Source organism: Sminthopsis crassicaudata, chromosome 2 (genome assembly GCF_048593235.1).
Source record: "Sminthopsis crassicaudata isolate SCR6 chromosome 2, ASM4859323v1, whole genome shotgun sequence".
Classification (NCBI taxonomy): Eukaryota; Metazoa; Chordata; class Mammalia; order Dasyuromorphia; family Dasyuridae; genus Sminthopsis; species Sminthopsis crassicaudata.
Genome location: NC_133618.1, coordinates 327,655,002 through 327,678,061, shown reverse-complemented (window position 1 = coordinate 327,678,061; position 23,060 = coordinate 327,655,002). Strand labels below are relative to the sequence as shown.

At 33.1% G+C, this 23,060-nt stretch overlaps 1 protein-coding gene across 2 annotated transcripts in view; it reads right to left on the bottom strand.

Moving 5' to 3' along the window:
- Positions 1–23,060, bottom strand: part of SYT16 (synaptotagmin 16) — a 331,817-nt gene that overhangs the window by 187,410 nt on the left and 121,347 nt on the right. The window contains exon 1 of one of the 2 annotated variants that reach the window (XM_074290313.1): positions 16,712–16,870. The exons of the other annotated variant lie outside the window; for it this stretch is intronic. Within the exon in view, the coding sequence (XP_074146414.1) occupies positions 16,712–16,760 (49 nt within the window). The 5' untranslated portion in view covers positions 16,761–16,870. Of the gene's footprint in view, positions 1–16,711; positions 16,871–23,060 lie in introns of those variants that run through there. 2 annotated transcript variants of the gene reach the window in all.

The following is a 23,060-nucleotide window of genomic DNA, read 5'->3' as shown; positions in this document are numbered from 1 at the left end:
AATGCTATGCAAAATTGATAAAGTAAAACTGCACATCTGTAATATTTTATTTGCATATGTTTTTTATCTAAGGAATACTTTATACCATAGGAATAATTATGTACTTAAACAGATTCCTTCAGTGGCAATAGGAAAAGGTATACTAAGTAAAGCAGAGAAATCGGGAAAAGGTGTGAATCCCAGAGGCTTAGCAGAAATTCCTATCCTTTCTTGGGCTCCCAGATGGTGGCAGTGGAAATCTGCTCAAAAACCTTCTTTGATCATTTCTGTTTTGTCTCAAAGAATAATAAGAATAAAGAATAATAATAAAGAAAATAAATAAGAATAAAGAAAAATAAAGAAAAAATAATAAAGAATAAAAGCAGATGTAAAGGCCTGGAATGAAGGAGAAAAATATTTTGAACTCTTCCTTCTAAAATATATCTATTTATTTATCTATTTATATCTATTTATATCTAATATATTAAAAAATCTATTTCTCCCCCCTTCACATTTCTTATTAGTCATAGTTATTGAATTAAATGAATCTTGAATGACTAAGATTTTTATAACAAAGTTTTATATTCTTATCTTTCAGAAAAAGTCTCTACAATTAATGGTAATTGATCTTCTAAGGGCAACATGGTACAATGGAAAGAGTACTTTACTAAGCTTTGTTTGTTTGGTTTGGTTTATTTTTTTTACTTTAGTCCAGTTATTTAACTTTCATAGTCATCAATGTAAAAATAAATGGCTATAGCCTTTCCAGCCCTAAATCTATAATTTAAGACCATTGCAGGTATAGGTTTGGGAGCTACTTACTACAAGTAGGGATGGGACTGAATTTTTCTAGAATTGTACATTCTTGAAAATCAAGTGCCTATATCCATCATGGCAAGATGGCACAAGAACCCAGGAGAACCTTACTGGTATTAGAAGCTAATGAAAGCAGGGGTATACAGAGAAGGAATCTAAAAAGCAAATATGAGGATAAAGAAATGAAGAAAAAAAGAGGGTAAGAAATGTTGCTGTTGTGGCTGTTATTGTGGTTGTTGTTTTGGTTGTTGTTGTTACCCTACTACAATAGGACAGAATCTAGGTTTCCAACTCTAACATTTGTTTATGTACAAACCTCAGTGTTCTCAGTCTTGAATAACCTGCACCTAGTAGATGAGGTCCTATGTGTCTATATGGGATTGGCAGAGAAAGCCTGAAGGACTGATAAGATTATAATACTACCTGAGGCAGGCTGGGAAGACACTAATGGGAATCAGTTTAGCATTACAGTCCCATCTCAGTGGAGGTCTTGGGAAACCCCACCTTATTGTATCTAATCAGAAAGCCAAATTGTTATATCAAACCCCCAAGGTTAAATTTCTCCTTATAAATCTGCCCATGGCCTAATCTTTCCTAAAAATCCCTTTTTATACCCACCATGCTCCACTTCATGGTGTCTTTCCTCTCACCACCTCCTCCATACCTTATGGTTGTCTTTCTCCTTATTACAGCTAATTCTTTTAGGGTGCTAAATCCCTTTTAGGCTTTGTCCACTAATCAATGGTGCAATCACCTTCCCTTGCTAACTCCTTTTGGGATTAGTCCCTTACACTGCTCTATGCATTTAGTCTGCCTGTCAATGGCATACTTCTACCTCATGAAGTATTCCCTTTCTCCTAGTTAATTGTGAGTTCTACTAAGGAACCTGTCTTTTCCCTTGTAAATTGCTAAATACCCTTTCCTTGCTAAGTGTATGCTCTCCTGATACTATTTCATATTTATCTCTCCTAATGACTATTTCACCTCTTTCATTTTGCCCGTAACCTCTTTTCTTAAATAAAGGTAACTCTTGGCAAAGAGAGTTCCCTTGTGAATTCTTTACATGTGCCTTGTCCCTTAAGCCTCATATTTAAATTAGGAATTGCTACCAAAATCCATCATTTGGTCCCAACGTCATCATGGTTACAAAATACACCCAATGTGACTAATGTTAAAACTTCTGAGGCAAAGTCATCTCTAACAGTTGTAGTCCTAAAAAGGGAAGAAATAAAAGTAGATTTGAACCTCTTTGACATCTTCTTTAATTCAATCTTCTCTGCCCCTAATCCCAATATACTAAAACTCAAACAGGTTGCTACAAATCCACACCATGTCTTTCTGTATACTACATGACAATTTGTGTGGGAGGAGAATAACATGTTAAATAAAATTTCATCTAGTCTAGACTCCCTCTCCAACATGTAAGACAAGTAATTATGTGGCTTCCTACTTTCATTCCTCCACAGATTCTGTTACTAACTTTATAGATTTGCTTTTGGGGTTTTTTTTTTCCTCATTTTTTTCCCTTTTTGATCTGATTTTTCTTGTGCAGCATGATAAATGTGGAAATATGTATAGAAGAATTGAACATGTTTAACATATTACTTGCTGTCTAGGGGAGGGGAGGGATAGGGAGAGAGAAAAATTTGAAACACAGGGTTTTGCAGGGGTGAATGTTGGGAAAATTATCTTTGCAAGTATTTTGAAAATAAAAAAGTTATTTTTAAAAAAGTAAAATTCTATTTAAACACTTTTTCCATGAAGATTTCTTGATTCTCCCAGCTGCAAGGGTCTTCCCCCCAAAAAACTATGTAGAATTAATTTTTATATGTTTTGTATATATTTACATATTTAAGCATGTTTTTCTCTGTTGTAAAGCAAGGTAGTTCTGTTTCACTTTTGTATCTGTAATCTCCCCCCTCCCCCAATATCTAACACATTACTGGGCACAGTGAGTGAATGACTGACTGATAATGTCTTCTCATATATAACTGGAAAAAGAAGTCACTGTTAGCAGCTCCCTCCTCTTAAAAAGGCTATTCTAAAGTCCTTTGGTAATTTTCTAATTCCTAAAGAATAATTTTAAAACATTTAGCCTACCATTGAGGACTTCCATGGTCTTTAAAAAGTTTAACATACCTGTGAATTCCTAAAATTCAAGGGATCTCTTACTCAATCTTAATGGAAACATGTTTATTCATACTGCAATGTAATCTTACAAGCATCTTAATTCTCCCTGGAATTTAGGGGGTCAATGGAAGTGCTGTTAACACTTTGTTAGACATGTGGAAGAAACAACAACAAAAGTGCTATATGGTTGCCACAAACAGTGGGTTTGATAACTTCCTTTTTTTATAGAGGGCAGGCAGGGATCACTGTATATATCAAATACATATGCTAACAAGCGTCATTGCTGTGTAATTTGGATTTGTTTAGCTGTTTTAGCTTTTACGGGGAAGGGTTCAATGTGAGAGTGTAGAAGGTTCTATCAAGAGAAAATTGTAATGTGATTTACAAAAGACATCAAAAGGCTTTTTAAACTCTGTTTTTTATAATAGACAGATTTTAATTAAGGAAATTATGAAAAACTTGCTTTAATCCTTCTGGAGGGCTGATCTTGCAGACAACAAAGAACAATTCAACAAATCCCAATGGAAATTTTTTTCAGAACTATGATAGTAAAATCAATTTTGAACAGATATAAGCTTTGATGACTCTGAAAATGGAATTCTAGAGAGCTTTCTACACCCAAGGTTGTCAGAGGTTCAATTTAGAAGGCCATCAACTTGACCTAAACAAGTTCTCATGAAACAAATCATTTTACAGACTTAGAACCATGGCCCTCTGCTGAAAAGGGTTTTGGTGATATTTGAAGATCAATTTTTCAGTCTCTCCACACAAATCTATCACTGAGAAAAACTTGTTGAGATAAAAATAAAAACACAGACGTTCAAGAATACCATATTATTGGAATAAGTCCAAATGCTGCTATTTTAAGAACACCTGGGAACATGTTTCATTTAAACCAAAATGGAATATTCCAGTTCTAGCCACCAAGAGTATGATAAAAGGAGTCCAATTTTGATATCTGAAAATATGTCATCTCTATGAGAAGTATAAAAAGTTTCTTTTCAACTAATCCAAGCACTAGCTAACACCGAGAAAAACATTTCAGCAAACCCTGTGGATGTCAGATAAAAGCAAGGAAAACAGGATAAGAGGAAGGTAGAAAAAAGAATAATGAAAAAGAAAAAGAACAGTGACTCCAAAAATAAAGAAAAAAGAGAAGATGAAATGGAAGAGGTGAACTTAAACAAAGGTTCCATTTTATAGTCATATGAGACTTCCTCTATATCTTGACTCTACATAGTTAAATGCTTTAATCAGTCCAATTCAATCCAACAGGCATTTATTATTAACTCTATCCTTTAGCACTCTTTTAAAAATATTTTTAGAGCAGAATGTGCAAATTATCTTAGATTCATATTATGTTCAACACAGAAAATAACCTGACATTTGGCATATAGGATATCCCAGTGTAAAATTTTTCACTTTCATGAAATCACAAATAAAAAAACTTGTATTCCTTAGGAAATAATGGAAGAAAGAAATGATCCTGTACTCATTACCATGGTAACACAAAAACATCCTCTAAAGATATCTCTGAAGACAACACACATCACCACTTTGACTTTCAATCAAGTCTCTCCAAAGAAATAAACTGTAAATTATATGAATTAATTCGGTGTCCCTTTTTCCATTCAAACAGATGGGTTTTGGATAATTTTTAAGGCAAATTATGATTCATATGTAACCTTATTTCAGATAACAGGAGCTTTCACAAAGAAAGACTTACAATATTTAATTTTTCCTATGCAAATTAAATTCTAATACATGGAATACTGTCAAGCAAAAGTATAATTATAGAATTAAAAAAATTTCCAAGCTCAGAGCTTAGTGCTTTTTTCAATCAGCCACTCAGTACTTCTTTACATGTTGGTCTTTACAATAAATTTTATGATTTTACAAAATGCTATACAAAATCCTCTTGACTAACAAAATTAAGGAGGCAAATAGACATAACTCTAGCCATACTGAATTCTGAAATGAGCATAGTGGCTGGGCTCTGGCTCCAATTTCCTGCTTTCCCTCCTAGCAGGAATTAAAGTCTCAAAAAAAAAAAAAAGGTAGGTGGAGGAAACTCTGGAATTATTTATTCATGCTATAAGCCACATTTCAACAGACCCATAAGGACACACCTACATGATCAACAAAACACACACATACATATATCTCCTATACATAATTATTTCTCTAATAATCATGCTGGTCACCACTGTTTCTGCCCACTTTATTAAGGGAGGACTTTCCATTAATAACCTCTCCAAAACAAACCTTATGGTTCCAAATACAACTATAGTCAAGGACAGTAACAACTTCTGTAAAGTTACACTATATTAAAAAGTTTGAGCTTCAGGCTGCTGCCATTTGGGTATTTATTTTCTGAGGCAATTAGGATAAGTAAGTGCCTGAGGTCAGATTTGAATTCAGGTCCTTCAGACTTCAAGGGCTGGTACTTTATCCACTGCATCTAACTGCTTCCATTTAGTATTTAGCAGCCCAATAATTCTATCCACAGAGTGGTGGGGTGAAAGTTTTTTTTTAATACAATCATTCTCAGTGAATCTTTATTCCTAAAATCTAATTCCTAACTTAATAGAAAAAATTCTGGCATGATATTGTGTGACTACATAAGTTGATAAGAGAGCTTTGGAAAAGAAAGACATTCTTCATTCTTCAAGAGAGGAGATGCATGGTCCCAGGATCTTTCTGGGATTAACAGCAAGGCATAGAGAGGGGAAAAAGACTGAAAACAGCAAACATTAAATGGAAACCAATGCCTCAATATATGTTTGATTTTGAGCTTGCCTCCTTAAAAACTATGGAGAATTTTCTTTGTGTGAGATTGGGATCTATGAAATGAGAAGATGTAGCTTGTTCCTAGTAAGAGATTTTCACTATGTGTATTATCTGATATATTCTAATCTATAGAACTTCTCCAAATTCTATTTGCTATCTCCTCGGATTAATAAATTTTCTCATTATTCATAATATGTGATGGTCTTTTACATACCTAGCTTTTGGTGGGAAATAACCATGTCAACAGGTACAAGGGGTAGCTTTCTCAGTTAAGGGATTGTAAAGTTAGTAGTTGTTTTTTCTTTTTAACCTAAAAATCATCATATCCCTAGACCAGTAAGTTTTAGAAAAGCAAACAGGTATAATTCTAGTCACATACTACACACTGTCACAGACCAATTGAGTGAATCCAATGGTCCTTCTATAACTCCTCTAAAAGTAAGAACCACTGTTTTGCTTGGGGCGGGAGGGGGGTGGGGGGGGGGGAAATGGACAAATTTCCAGAGATTCCTGTCAGTACCTCTTGAACCACCTGTTTATAAATTTAAACATCCCATGTGGCTATACACACATCTCACATAAATAGCACACATACATTTATGCAACCATTGTCTATGCCATACTGTCTATATCAGGTCACTTTTTCTGTTTTAGATTGTTATCTTAATCTGACCAGAGCAATGACAGTTTGGAGAAAACTACTGAATTCCCATCCTCCCACCTACCTACCACCAGGCTGAAATATTTAATTCAAAGGATTAGAATCTGCCCAAGGACCAACTTTTCAAAAAATAACCTGACCAGCAAAAAGCAGAGGAACAGGTCATGGAATATGAAGTACTGTAAATTGTCAGACATTGTGATGTATGTAGTAAGCCAAGGCCACTGAAGACAAACCTCTCCTCCCAACATTTCCCCAATCTTCCTTTTTAAGTGCCAAGATCCCAAATTGCAGACTTGAACACATTGACCCACCTTTCCATTTTCCTTTATTCCTTCTCTTAAGGAAGAGAGAAAGAGAGAGAGAGAGAGAGAGAGAGAGAGAGAGAGAGAGAGAGAGAGAGAGAGAGAGAGAGAGAGAGAGAGAAGAAGAAGAAGAAGAAGAAGAAGAAGAAGAAGAAGAAGAAGAAGAAGAAGAAGAAGAAGAAGAAGAAGAAGAAGAAGAAGAAGAAGAGAGAGAGAGAGAGAGAGAGAGAGAGAGAGAGAGAGAGAGAGAGAGAGAGTGAGTGTCTTTGGAGAAGACTGAACTAAGTCTTGAGTTCTTGAAAGTTAACTTTTTAATTTCATTTTAGTATGTTCAATAAATGATTCAATTACATATAAAAAAGTCAATTGCCTGAATTATAAATCTAGAGAGTATGATGGAGCTAGAAAACTTCCAGAATTCAAGGTGAAGATAGAATCCAGTGAGTTTCCTATAATTCTCCCATAATTCAAAACTATATTTCACATTACCCCTAGATCAATATTGAATTAGGATTAGTGAAGGTTTCAACCTTGACCAGATGTCTGGAGGAGCAGGTATAATGGGTAGGCAACTGTTACAAGATCTCAAGGGTATCATCTGTGATGTAGTTTACAGACTGTCTCTTCCCCAGATAGCTAGAGATAGCTATCATTAGACATAAATAGGTGTGTGTATGTGTATTCATACATATGTATACTGTAAAATTATTCCATACATGCTTCTATTTACTTCAAAGAATAAGATTTTATTGAGGGAACACTTGCATAGGAATGGTGAGGATAGAAGGAGTGAACCACATATTATCATTCGTATATACATTAATTGTGTGAAGAAAGAGAGGAAGAGATAAGAAATCATAATTGATGTTTTGATATTTCAGTGATCTTTCAGTTTGTTTTTCTTTTCTTTTCTTTTAATCCATTGGCTTGTGTTCCATGCATCAAACTTGGAACAGAAAAGATCTCTCCAAAAAAAAAAAAAAGCTTTTTGAACTGGGCCTCTTGAGAGGGACCATGATACCTTCACCTTTTCCATTCTCTAGCACAGTACATTGCGATGCTAGTGGGCAGCAGATCACATCAAAACAATCCAAAAGCTGTTCCACAAACCAACAAAGGAAAATGGTTAGTAAGCATTCTTGAAAGTTGTGTTGCCACAGCAACCAGTCTGACCTCCCCTAACCTGTAAAGTGAAAATGTGCCATCAAGAGAGGGATAGGAGCTCTATCTGTGGTTTCATCAGTTTAAGGAGCAACCAAATGAAGAAACTCTCTCTGCCATTACAGGTCAGTACCTTCTCTGCAAATAGCAAGACACTGGAACTAACAACTATGTTTATTTTTCTTTTACTTAATACCTTCTCTGTGTTAGGCTCATTGGGTTCAGATATAGCTATAAGCTAATGACATCGCCAAGACTTCCTGTAAGTAAACTATGCTAAGACATTTGGGCTTCCACCTGTTGCTGTTTTGTATTTAGCAGTTTTCACCCTCAGTTTGGAATACAAGCTTTCATTTAAATCAGTCCTTATGGGAATCATTTCGTCTCAACTCAGGGTTTTTAAAACTACTTAACATAGCAGTGTCTATACTGTATGTGACCTGGATGATATAATAAAAGTAGTCACAGTTAAAAAATTTTTAAATTGGGAAACATGGTCTGGAAATATATTTTTTCCACTGTCATTAATATCTCAATAGACTCAGCATAACACTGACTTTCATGTTAGTGAGGACACAGCTCTCTGTTTTAGGGCTATAGACTCTTGATACTTAAAGATGGTTGAACCAACTTATCTCTGTAATCAAATATAATAAGGAAACTTGTATCACCTTGATATGTCTTTGGCAAAGTCCAAAGAAAGCAAGGATGAATCTTCTACTATCTCCTTACTACAGTTAATCACCTTTGAATCAGAATTGTGCCAGAAAATCTAGGACATATAATCACTATGCACATGGTTTATACATTTAACTATTAATAGTAACATATCAATAATTTACACAATAATAATACTTGATTATATATATTCATGTTATGAATCTACATGTATACTCATATATGTATTAGAGAGAAACAGAGAGAGACAGAAAGAGAGAATGAGCATAAATTCAGAGTTAGAGGACATGATTCAAATTGCAGTTCAGACACTTACTTTCTCTAAGCAAGTTACAACTTACCTAAATTTCAATTTTCTCATCTGAAGAGGGATATAGAAACATGTATGGAAAGGATTGTTTTGAGGAAAGAAACATTATAAGGTACTAAATAAATGAAGATATACTTTTTTTTTTTTTTACTGGATCTGTGATTTCCTTGGCACATGGAATTCCTTGAAAGGAAAAGCAAATGGCCAAAAGAAAAAAGAAAGAAAGAAAAGGCAACTTAAAAAATAAGAAATAAAAGTAAAAATTAGAAAATATTTGGTCCAACTACATGCCAATGAAACTAATCACTTAAATGAAATGAATGAATATTTACTGAAATATAGAGTACCCAGATTTTTAAAATAAGAAAAAAAGCAAAATTAGATAATATAGTTGGGGGGGGCAGGGAGGATTGAAAAAGCCATAAAAGAATTTTGAAAGAAAAAAAAATTAGACTTATTAATGAGTTAATTCTCCCAGGCATTTAAAGAAAAACTAAAACTCCTATATCAGATAACTTTTTACAATGAAAGTAAAAATTTTTATCAAACTTCTTATATGAAACAAATATAATTCTAATACCCAAATAAAGAAAATATGTCAGATAACAAAATCTAGACCACTATCACTAGCAAATATTGATGCAAAAATATTGAATATTGACATTAGCAAAAGTAATACAATAATTATAATTGTGACTAGGTTTTACTAATATGAGAAATATAGAGTTGGTTCAGTATTGGGAAAATTATAGCTATGACATCATATTTTATTTTTTTTAATTTTTTCTCTTTATTTTTTCTAAATTTATTTTATTTGAAGAAACAGAATAAGAAAAAAGAAAACTATAAAAGAAATACAAAACAAAAGAGAACATTATCATGTACCCAGCAGAACATCGGGGAGGATTCAAAATATATAACAATAAATACCAATTTAAGAAAGTATATATATGTGTGTGTGTGTGTGTGTGTGTGTAGAAGAAATTATATTCATGAGTATCCCTCTTTTCTTTACTTCCTTGTAAATTGTTATTTTGTTCTCTACTGCATATCTTTTTATTTATTACATACACTGACACTCACTGACACACCCCACATACAAACATATCTTTCCTAGCCCTGATGACTCTAGCATTAAATTCTGCTCCATAACTTGGCTTAACTATTACTAAACCTCCCCCTATCCAGGGATCTCTTCCTTTGTCTTCTTCCCCCTCCCCTCTGTTTTTTTTAATGGATTTTGGAGGGTGCTATACCCTTCATGATATATATGAAGTGCTGACTATTGAAACCATTCCCGAAGTAAGTAAGCTTTCAGAAATATAAGCCCTCCCCCCCAATGCCTCTTTATCTATTCTTCCACAGCATCTCATTTGTATAATATGATTACAATTTTTACCTTTACTCTGCCAATTTCTTTTGAGCTTACCCTATTGCTGATGTAAATCTTAAACATAAAGTATACATTTTTCATGTAAAAAAAAAAAAATTGTCCATGTTTAAACAGTTTGTCCATGTTGAGTTCCTTGAAATTGCTCTTTGATATTGACTCCTATATGTTAAATTTTCTATTAAGTTCAAGTTTGAGTGCTATAAAATCCTCAAAATCTGCAAGTTCTTTGAATGTCCATTTTTTTGTCATACAAAATTATAGATAATTTTGCTGGATATGATATTTTTAGTCACAGGACTAGTTCTCTTGATTGTCTATAGATATGATTCCAAGACCTGTGGTCTTTTATTGTAGCTACTGATAAGTCTTATAAATTCTGTGTTTCCTGTAACATTATATTTGAAAAAAATAATAAAATTCATATATCTACAGAAAAATCTTATTGATTTTGAAATAATAATCCATTTCTCTTTTCAAAAAAAAAAACTAGAAAATAAAAATAAGTGGGCTATTCCTTAATATGATAGCATTTACCTAAAACTAAGGACAAGAATTATTTGTAATGGAGAAACAATAGAAATCTATACAGTAAGATCAGGGGTAAGAAAGAAATGTTAATTATCAATATCATCTAATATGGTTCTTGATAAAACAAGAAAGAAATTTGAAAAAGTAAGAGTATAAAAAAAGAAAAAAAATTTTTTTGCAAATGGCATAATACTTTACACAAAGAATTTTTAAAAGTCAATTTAAAATAAATGCAAAAAATAATTTCAGTAAAATAGCTGAATATAAAACATATCAACATTAATCATGAACTTTTTCTGTGAATTATCAATAAAAACAATCAAGAAGAAATAGAAAGAAAATAGTGCATTCAAAATTATTTTTAAGAGTGGGAATGACAAAGATACAAAGGAATAATATGCATACAACTTCAAAATATTCTCCTTTAAAAATATTTTAGTAATTAGAAGAATATTAATTGTTTATAATTCAGTCTTGGTGATCCAATACATGTAACAATACTACAATTCATACATTGGATCATTCCAATCAAACTACCAAGGCAGTCACTTCACTAAACAAGATAAAGTGAAAGCAACATTCATCTGAAAGAACTAAGGGTCAAGAATTTCAAAGGACATCATGGAAAAAAAAAAAAAAAGAATTCTTTTTTTTTAAAGTGGGTCTAGCAGTACCAGATCTCAAACTATATACAAAGCAAAAAAAAAAAAAAAAAATTAATAAAACTATTGGTACTAATTTAAAAGAAAAGATGATAAATAAAAGAGATGAGGTGTGAAACACACAGAAGTAATCATATAGTAACATAAATGTTGGATAAACTTCAAGACTGAATAAACTACTGAGGTTGATAAAACTGTTAATGATATAAGGATACACTATTTAACAAAGACTTCTAAGAAAAATGGAAAGCAGTCTGGCAGAAATTAGATTTAGACCATCTTCTACTATAAGCTGCAATAAAATCCAAACTGATATATTACCTATATATGAAACAAACAAATGAAAGAGATACTTTTCACAAACATGATTTAATTGAAACTGTTCTCCATTAATTGCCCATTCTAATGGCTTTATCCTTCTTGACTTCTCTTTGGCACTTGGCACTGCTAATCACATTCTTTTCCCTGAATTCTCCATGGTAGGTTTTCAGGATGTTTCCCTCTTCTGGTACTCTTCCTATCTTTATGACTGATATTTCTCACTAGCTCATGCCAGTCCTTCATCCACATTATATTTCCTAATTTGAGTTTATCCCATAGGCTCTGTCCTGAACTCCCTTAAGCTATTCATCCTATATGATCTTACTCAGTGATCTCATTGGTTTCTATAAGTTTAATTATCATCTCTATACGAACTACTACATTTGTGCATCTCCTACTGTCTATTAGATATCTCAAATCAGATGTATTATCTGGATGGATAGAGAAATAATAGGTATATCATATACACATGTAAATATAGATGTACCAAAATAATATATCCAAAACAATTTATGCAGTGTATAGGATCAAACTTGTACTGCACTTTTCAAAAGCTGGTAAAGAAAATAGTCACAAGCATGAATTTTCTGGATATGTCAGTATACTTTCATTATCTTTGGAAAGATACTAGAAGAACAAAAGATTGTTGAGAGTGTTGGACTACCTTAAGAAGGATTGTATGAAGCTGTCAATTAAAAAGTGACAGTTTTGCAGAACTTCTGTCAAGTATGTGAATCTCAGAAAGGCATTATTAATAATGTAGAGAAGAGGGATGTCCCCACCCTGCCCTCCCCCGCAACTTGGCCATCCCCAAAGAACCTTCAAGATCTAAATACATTCCTATGATTTGACAGCTATTTATATAAATTTAAGAACTATTTTAGAAACAAAAACTTTTAGAACCATTAAATTATTTCAATCATGTTCTATATGTGATTAAAAAGACCCAGAAACAAAAGAGTAAAAATGTTAAATTGCTCTAAAACCTACAAAGTCTTTTGGAGATTAATGGACAAAAAATTCTGAACAAGTTTTCAAAGCCATAGTCAACACATGTGCTTCAGGGTTGACCCATTCAGATCCAAGAAAGTCTTTTGTCCTATATACAGATGCCAGACTGAATAGCTTGAGAACTAATCTGTACCAAAAAAGTAATGGTCACTAGAAATCAACTGCATTCATCAGCTAACTTTCTAAAGTAAGACTCACTACTTCATGCACAAATTGGAATTCCTGGTTCTGAAATGAACCATCAGAGGAAAGTTCAAAGATTCTGTACAATATAGTAAAAAATTTCATTTATGAATTGATATGATATCTGCTGACATTTTGACCAATGCCAAGTTAAATACTGCTGCCAAAGATAAGTAGCAGTACTATCTAACTATGAATTCAGCACATATTAATAGGTCTTTGACCCATAAATAGTTTTCAATGTATCATAAAAATGCTTTGGATTGTTACTATCAACATTAAACTGAATTTCATCTCTCTTTTTACTGAGCCAAGAATCCCATATTTCTTTTAAGTTTTGATTGTACTTTACTTTTGATGGAATTGAATGCTACCTTCTTAGAGATGAATGAATTATCCTGCTGTTATCCCCTGTAGAGTTCTCAGTTTTCATTTAGCAGCTTCTGAATTTCTCCATCATTTTCATCAAACTAGTCTTGATATTTGTGATTGTTGTAACCCAGATGACCAAATGCAGTGCTATATATCAAATTTGTAAAAGCTCCCCACTTTTTTCTTCTCCATTTTTGCCAATTGTGTGTTGGCTCAACTTACCTTGCAAGTTGACAACAAACTGTTTCTTCTCAAAGAAATACTCTAATCTGTTTATATTGATTCTTCTAGTATTCTTCTGCTTTAGGACTGCCACTTTTGTTGAATGCAAATATGCAGTTTGAAGAACATAAGTTTACAATTAGTCCAGCACTCTGCACCACATATTTCCTTTGTCTGGATAATGGGCAATGCTCTTGAGCTTTCCCAGTCAACAACAGGATGGAACAAGGCTGTGTGCTTGCTTCCATTCTTTTTAGCATGATGTTTTCAGTCATGTCCAATGCCTTCAGTGAGGACAAATATAGAATCAGCTACCAAATTGATGGTAAATTCTTCCACTTGAAAAGGCTACAAGCCAAAACCAAAATTGAGGGAATATTGGTGCATGTTTTTGTTGTTGTTGTTGTTGTTGTTGTTTTCAAGTGATTGTGTCCTTAATGAAGCCTCCAAAGCTGAGATGCAACAAAGCATGGATCAATTCTCTGCTGTTTTGCTAATTTTGGTCTAATAATTAACATCAAGAAAACAAAAGTCCTCCATCAACCAGTACCACATTATCCATATGTGGAATTATCAGTTATAGCAAAAGGTGAAGTTTTGAATGCTGTGGATAAGTTCTCTTACATTGGCAGTATACTTTCCAGGGATGTCCACATTGATAATGAGTTGCCCCATACATTGCCAAAACTAGCTCAGTTTTTGGGAGATTCCAAAGGAAATTGTGATTGAAGAGAGGTATCACCTGACTAACAAACTAAAGATCTACAGAGCCATTGTGCTGACCTAATTGTATGCCTATGAAACCTGGACAGTATACCAGTGCCATGCCTGGAAACTAAATCACTTCCATTTGAATTATCTTGAGAATATTCTTAAAATCACCTAGCAGGATAGGATACCAGACACTGAGGTCCCTTCTCAAAGTAAACTGCTGCAAAGAGTGCAATTCCATTGGCCTGGCCACATTGTTCAAATGCCAAATATATGCTTGTCAAAAAATACTTTATGGAGAGCTCACACAGGGCAAGCACTCACAAGACAGTCAGCAAAAGTGATACAAGAACACTCTCCAAGTATCTCTTAAGTACTTTAGAACTGATTGTATCTATTTTATTACATGACAAACATTGGCACAGAACTAGTCAGCATGGCATGCCCTCATCAGAGAAAGTATTATGCTCTATGAACAAAGCAGAATCGAATTAGCCCAGAAGAAACACAAGATGTGCAAAGTTACAGAAGCCACCCTAAATATTCATGCGGACTATTTGTGTCCAACCTGTGGCAGAACATTCTGAGCTCATACTGATCTGATCAGCCACATTCAGATACACTGTATCTCAACTCCAACATAGTGATGTCATTTTGATCCTCTTTGAGAATTAAGGACAAGCAACCAACCAAATATTAATAATAAGAGTAGACAAGGCTGAATACAAATGCTCTGTCAGAAAAGCTACGTAACATCAAAACTATGGCTATACATAAGGGAGGAGTGAAGGCTACATATGTCATCCAGGGAATTGAACAAGAAAAGTATAGTAAAAGTATAGCTAGCCTCTTTAGACTTTCACCAGATAGCATTTAAGCAGCAAAGATCAATCTTATTTTATTGGATCAATATTCTTTGCCTCATGTAGTCAGTGATGGGAGCAGAGGTCTAATGAAGGACTTTGAAACATAACACAAGCCAAGAAACAAAGAAATGATGTAAAAGGGCTTAGTTTCCACTCACCTTACTATTTAGACAATGACAGAAGTTGGAGCTAACCCATACTTAGCTGGAGGGATGCCCATTAATTGGGGAATAGCTGAATAAGTTTTAGCATATGATTGTGATGGAATACTATTATACTATAAGAAATGATAGCTCAATAATTTTAGAAAAACATGGAAAGATCTATATGAAATAATGAAAAGCAAAATGAGCAGAATCAAAGGAACATTGTATACAGTAACAACAATATTGTTTCAAGGGAAACCTTGTGCAAATAAGCTATTTTGTTTATCATAAAGACTTAAATTAACTGTAAGAACATGTGAAGAAGGATGCTATCTGTAACTAGGAAAAGAACTGATAAATAGATGTATAGGATATTTTACATATATATGCATATATATCTGTGTCTAATGGTAGCCATCTCTAAAATGGAGATGGAGAAAAAAAAGAAATTTACATGATAATTTTTTGTATATTTGAAAGGAATAGTAAGTTGTGCACAGTAAATTTACAGTTTCATGTACAAATCTTTCTTGTATTATTTTACGGAAATATGTATTTTACTCCATAAATCAAAAATAAGTAAATTGCAGTAAGTATATAATAAAAACTTGTTGATTAAAAAAAAGAAAAGAAACAACACTTTCTGATGAGTAGAAGAACAGAAGTGATCAAAGTTTACATCAACACATTCTAAGTAATGATCAGACTGGTTCAGATGGTTTGCAGTGAACGACATATTTCCAGTAAAAGAGATATATTATAAACATAGTCAAGAACATTTCCTCACATTGAATCTCAGTTCAGTGAAGGAGAGAAGATTGAACTCAGAGACAATATGTTTCCTATGGACTTAGGATATATCTTTTGCTATGGAGACTTAGGATATGAGACAATTCACATCATGGAACTATTGATAACTAATGCACCAATAAGTTCAGGTTTAGGAATACTAATCTATAGATATGATGAGATTAATGATGGATGAACAACATTAGCTGGCTCAAATATTAGGAAAGAAAGGTAACTAGGTAACAAAAGAACAAGATATATTTAACCCATGAGTTAAATTCCAGTAAAACTGTTGTAGTCATCACACATTTTAGCCTACCAATCAGTTTCCAAAACCACTTTCTTTCTAACATATTTCGTCAGTGACACAGGCCAATGTTTTGAACTTTTTTCAAAGCTATTTCTAAGAAGCTTTCATTTTTAAATCTCATAAATTCATAAAACATGACCAAAATGTGTCCAATACACTATTCCATAAAAATATTGATTCAGATTGCTATAGGTGCATATGTCTATAGTACATTTATACATACATTAAATATGCCAAATCTCTGGTGTTTACAGAATTTTTAAACAATCAGAGGAAACAGTTACCTAAGAATAGGAAAAATAGCCCAAGAAACTATCACAAGTCTTCCTGTATTCAGCTGCAAAACTAGTCAAACATAAGAAATTACCTTGCAAAATGAATCCCACAAGTGCTTTCCAGTTAGCTATGTAATTCATTAAAATGTTCTTTAATTATGGCTCCTTTTCCTCACTCCATAGAATGAACGAATGCTGACTAGGACTGAGTTGAATGACAGTCCTAGCCCAAACTTAGCAATTAAATTTACAGGAGAGAAGTGGGAGGGGGAGGAGAGAGTTAGAGGAAATAGGTGAAATATTTCCAAGTAGGAGAACCACCAAATGAATGTTTGCTAAAGAGGAGGAAGAAAAACCACCCTGCATTACTCACCATGGAGGCTGTTAGAATTGTCTACCTTAACAATGTGTTTTTAATTTAAAAAAAAAATAATAATCACCTGTATGGTAGTATTATTAGATTTCATTTTGTCAGCACAATTAACTTGCTTATAAATTTGCTATGAAAGTTGCAAATTATTTTTCATTTAATTCCAAATTATAAGTAATTATTCTCTTTAGATCAAAGATGTAATGTGCTGCTCTAAATTCTGATTCAGATCAGAAATATTTGGGCTCAATCAAGAAAAGTACTTTGTTTCTCTTCTTGGAGTTGAAAGATCTTACAATAAAAAGTATAGGATCACAACTGGCACACAATGAAGACAAAATGTCTAATCTCGTGTGAATATCCTAGTAGAGAATAAAATATACATTATTTTTGGGCATTAGTCACTCATAATTTCATTGAATAGTTTTACAGAGCCTCAGGCTAAGTTTGAGCCCAACCTTTCAAAATTTAAAAAGGACATACAAATTAAAATCACTTTGTTTTTACTTCTGGCATTAAAAGAGAAATACAATGATCATGCAGGCTGAAATTGAAAGGCACAGACGTGTGGGCTAAAAGAGCTTTGCTGACAAGTGTCTAACCAAATTTCAATATTCCTTAGACAAAAAAAAAAAAAACCTAAAATTTCACCCAAAAAATTGTTAACAAACATCTAATTTGCTTTTTTATTCTATGTTTGTATTCTGTGTTTTTGTAAAAATTTTTGGATCATGTCAGCTATAAAGGTTCTAAGAACATCAATTGCAGATGGCCATATCTCACTCAGTCCTTACAATTGTTCCAACTATTATTAATTGACTGGTTAATTATACTGCTGGGATCTTCCCTGTTTTACATAGTAAGGCTTGATGTTTGTTGAATGAATCTATTCCAACCTTCTTATTATGCAGATAAGGAAATTGAGTCACCAGAAACTCAAATGACTTATTCTAATTAGAATTGTTCTAACTTTCCTGCAATTCTAGAACATTTTGTCTGCATCTCTCTCCTTTGTCTTCATTCCAGTCTATATTATGTTTAAGGTTGTAAATTCCTTGGGAGAGGAGACCATGAGAGTGTTTATCTTTGTATCCCTTGAGACTAACACAGTACTTTGTATGTAGTAGACATGTAATAAATGTGAGTTTTTAATTTTTTGTTGATATTTTTTGTTATAGAGTATATTCATTTCTGAATATACCCTCTCTTATCTAATAAGTCTTCCTTTTTAACAAAAACATTTTTTTTTATTTTTCATCAAAACCAACTAATAATATATGGACTGTGTTTTTAATAATATATACAACATTCCACACCTATAATATTATGCCATAAATAATAATAATAATAATAATAATAAGCATTTATGTAGCATTTTAAGATTTGTAACATACTTTGTATATATTTAGGAAAGGTGATGCATTTTTTTCTTCTTTTCTTGGCGATCACACTTACACAACATTCAGTTTCATTTTATTCTTCTTGGTTATAAACAACTACTTCCCAATGGCTCCACTCCCATCCCTGTAACTTTCCTGACCAAAATGCTGGTCTGTAAGCTATCATGTCCCTTCATATATCATCTCCCCCATTACAATATAAATTCCTTGGGAAAGGGACCCACATGTGTAAAAATGTTTGTGGCAGCCCTTTTTGTAGTGGCAAGAAATTGGAATCTGAGTGGATGCCCATCAGATGGACAACGGCTGAACAAGTTATGGTATATGAATATTATGGAATGTTATTGTTCTGTAAGAAATGATAAGCAGGATAATTTCGGAGAGGCCTGGAGAGACTTACATGAACTGATGCTAAGTAAAATGAGCAGAACCAAGAGATCATCTTACACTGAAAAACAAAAAGATTATACGATGATCAATACTGATGGAGGTGACTCTTCAACAGTGAGATAACTCAGATCAGTTCCAATGATCTTGTGATGAAGAGAGCCATCTATATCCAGAGACAGTACTATGGGAACTGAATGTGGTTCACAGCATAGCATTTTCACTCTTTTTGTTGTTGTTTGTTTGCATTCTTATTTTCAAGAAAAGCAATTGGGTTCCTTGAAAATTGGCATAATTTTCTTGAAATAAAAAGGTTTTTAACGCTTGAGAGTATAGGAATAAATGGACTATTCCTTAAAATAATCAGGAGCATATATTTACGACCATCAGTAAGCATAATATGTAATGGAGATAAACTGAAACCTTTCCCAGTAAGATCAGGAGTGAAACAAGGTTGCCAACTATCACCATTACTATTCAATATAGTACTAGAAATGCTAGCCTCAGCAATAAGAGCCAAGAAAGAGATTCAAGGAATTAGAATAGGAAATGAGGAAATCAAATTATCACTCTTTGCAGATGACATGGTGGTATACTTAGAGAACCCCAAAGACTCTGCTAAAAAGCTATCAGAAATAATTCAGAATTTTAGCAAAGTTGCAGGATACAAAATAAATCCACATAAATCCTCAGCATTTTTATATACCACCAACAAAATGCAACAGCAAGAAATACAAAGAGAAATTCCATTTCAAACAAATGTTGAGAGTATAAAATATTTGGGACTCTATCTACCAAAGAATAGTCAGGAATTATATGAGAAAAATTACGAAACACTTGCCACAAAAATAAAGTCAGATTTAAATAATTGGAAAGACATTCAGTGCTCTTGGATAGGCCGAGCGAATATAATAAAGATGACAATACTCCCCAAACTAATCTATTTATTTAGTGCTATACCAATCAGACTCCCAAGAAACTATTTTAATGACCTAGAAAAAATAACAACAAAATTCATATGGAAGAATAAAAGGTCGAGAATTGCAAGGGAACTAATGAAAAAAAAGTCAGATGAAAGTGGTCTAGATGTACCTGATCTAAAGTTATATTATATAGCAGCAATCACCAAAACCATTTGGTATTGGCTAAGAAATAGACCAGTCAATCAGTGGAACAGATTAGATACAAAGGACAAAAAGGGGTACATCTATAGCAATCTAGTCTTTGACAAACCCAAAGATACCAACATTAGGGATAAAAATTCATTATTTGGAAAAAACTGCTGGGAAAACTGGAAATTAGTATGGCATAAATTAGATATGGATCCACACTTAACACCATATACCAAAATAAGATCAAAATGGGTCCATGATTTAGGCATAAAGAATGAGATCATAAATAGATTAGAGGAACAGAGAATAGTCTACCTCTCAGACCTGTGGAGGAGGAAGGAATTTATGACCAGAGGAGAACTAGAGATCATTATTGATCACAAAATAGAAGATTTTGATTACATCAAACTAAAAAGTTTCTGTACAAATAATACTAATGCAAACAAGATTAGAAGGGAAGTAACAAATTGGGAAAATATTTTTACAGTTAAAGGTTCCGATAAAGGTCTCATTTCCAAAATATATAGAGAACTGACCCTAATTTATAAGAAATCAAACCATTCTCCAATTGATAAATGGTCAAAGGATATGAACAGATAATTCTCAGATGATGATATTGAAATTATATCCATTCATATGAAAGAGTGTTCCAAATCACTACTGATCAGAGAAATGCAAATTAAGACCACTCTGAGATACCACTACACACCTGTCAGATTGGCTAATATGACAGGAACAAATAATGATGAATGTTGGAGGGGATGTGGGAAAACTGGGACATTAATACATTGTTGATGGAGTTGTGAAAGAATCCAGCCATTCTGGAGAGCAATTTGGAACTATGCCCAAAAAGTTATCAAACTGTGCATACCCTTTGATCCAGCATTGCTGCTATTAGGCTTATATCCCAAAGAAATACTGAGGAGGGGAAAGGGACCTGTGCCAAAATGTTTGTGGCAGCTCTTTTTGTAGTGGCCAGAAACTGGAAGATGAATGGATGTCCATCAATTGGAGAATGGTTGGGTAAATTATGGTATATGAAGGTTATAGAATATTATTGCTCTGTAAGAAATGACCAGCAGGAGGAATACAGAGAGGCTTGGAGAGACTTACATCAACTGATGCTGTGTGAAATGAATAGAACCAGAAGATCGCTGTACACTTCAATGTTGTATGAAGATATATTCTGATGGAAGTGGATATCTTCAACATGGAGAAGATCCAACTCACTTCCAGCTGATCAATGATGGACAGAAACAACTACACCCAGAGAAGGAACACTGGGAATTGAATGTAAACTGTTAGAACTACTGTCTATCTACCCAGGTTACTTATACCTTCGGAATCTAATACTTAATGTGCAACAAGAAAATGGTATTTACACACATATATTGTATCTAGGTTATATTGTAACACATGTAAAATATATGGGATTGCCTGTCATCAAGGGGAGGGAGTAGAGGGAGGGAGGAAGGGGATAATTTGGAAAAATGAATACAAGGAATAATGTTATAAAAATTACTTATGCATATATAATGTCAAAAAAATTATAAATAAAATTTTTAAAAAAAGGTTTATAATAAAAAAAATAAACTTCTTAAAGGCAGTGATTGTCTTTGTTTTTGTATTCCACTATGGGTTAGCCCAGTGTTGACACAAAGTAAAAACTTGTCTAATGTTTTTCTTGCATTCATTCTTTCCATTCACACTATTGTGGTCACAGAATGTATTCTTCTTCTGGTTCAACTTATTTGTTTTGTATCAAGACGTAAGTTTTCTTGTACTTTTCATATTTATCTTTTCTTGCAGCATAGCAATAGTTCACATTGTAATGTACTACAGTATCTTCAGTTATTCCCCAACTCAATGGACAACTACTTTTAGTACTACTACCCAAAGTAGTGTTGCTATGGATATTTTGGTATTCTTTCTTTTCTTATTCCTTGGAGTATCAACCTAACACATAATATGTTAGCTGAACTGAGTTAAATTTTTCAAGGTCATATAACTACTTAATTGCAGAGCAAGAATTTGAAGAATCCCTTCCTTTTTCTACAGTAATTACAGTGATTTGTATAATGCTCACTATTTATGAAATAATTTCCAAAAGTCTGATTTCCATATTTATAGATACAGATAGCATAATTAACTGTTTAAATAAAAAATTGATAAATAATATAAAATAATAATCCAAGATTTATTCAAATATATAACAAGGAATTTTCCCCCTGCTATTCTAAACTCATAAAGTGATTTGCACAGAATTTTTTTTTCCCTTTTTGCTATTAATTCATCTTTTTATTTCAATATTTTTACCTCTGCAACTAAATATATCAGTTACTTGGGCAAACATGAAGAGGCCCTTGATTAGTGAAGAACATTGGTTTATTATTCTTAATAATAATTGATACCTACAAGTGAATTTCCCAAAGATAAATCTCAAAGAGAAAAGCAAAAGTAGCAGCTGAATGGAACACTGGAAAACTAGAGTCAGGAAAATTTGCGTTTAAATCTGGCCTCAAACTCTGGTTGACATTGGGCAAGTCATATGACCCCTCTCAGGTTCAGTTTCCTCATTTGTAAAATTGGCATCAATATAATAATAATAGTATACCTTCCAAGAATACTGTGGAGATAAAATGAGATAACATTAACAAAGTGCTTTACAAACCTTAAAGAAGTATATATAAAATGTACTATTATTTTTTAAAGTAAAAGTAACATATAAAGTCAACTTTAGCCAACTGGAATGTCAAAAGAAACTTAAATAAAAACTACTCACTCCATCTTTGTTAATCAACAACTTGTCTATACAGAAGTATCTAGGACAGAGGTACAAATACCAGGCCTGAAACATGCCCAAACATGGCCACAATTTCTTATATTTGTTTTTAAAACTTTGAGTTCCACATTCCCTTCTTACTCCCCTACTAAGAAGGTACTTGTGAAGTTATGCAAAACATTTCCATGAAAGTAATGTTGCAAAAGAAAACATAGCTCTCGCCCTCACCCCCTTCCCCCCCCCAAAAAAAAAAAAAAAACTCAAGTAAAATAAAGTTTAAAGGAATATGCTTTAATTTATCTTCAGATAAAATCAGTTCTTTCTCTGGGTATGGATAGCATTTTTCATCATAGATCTTTCAGAGTAGTCTTGGATCATTGTATTGCTGGG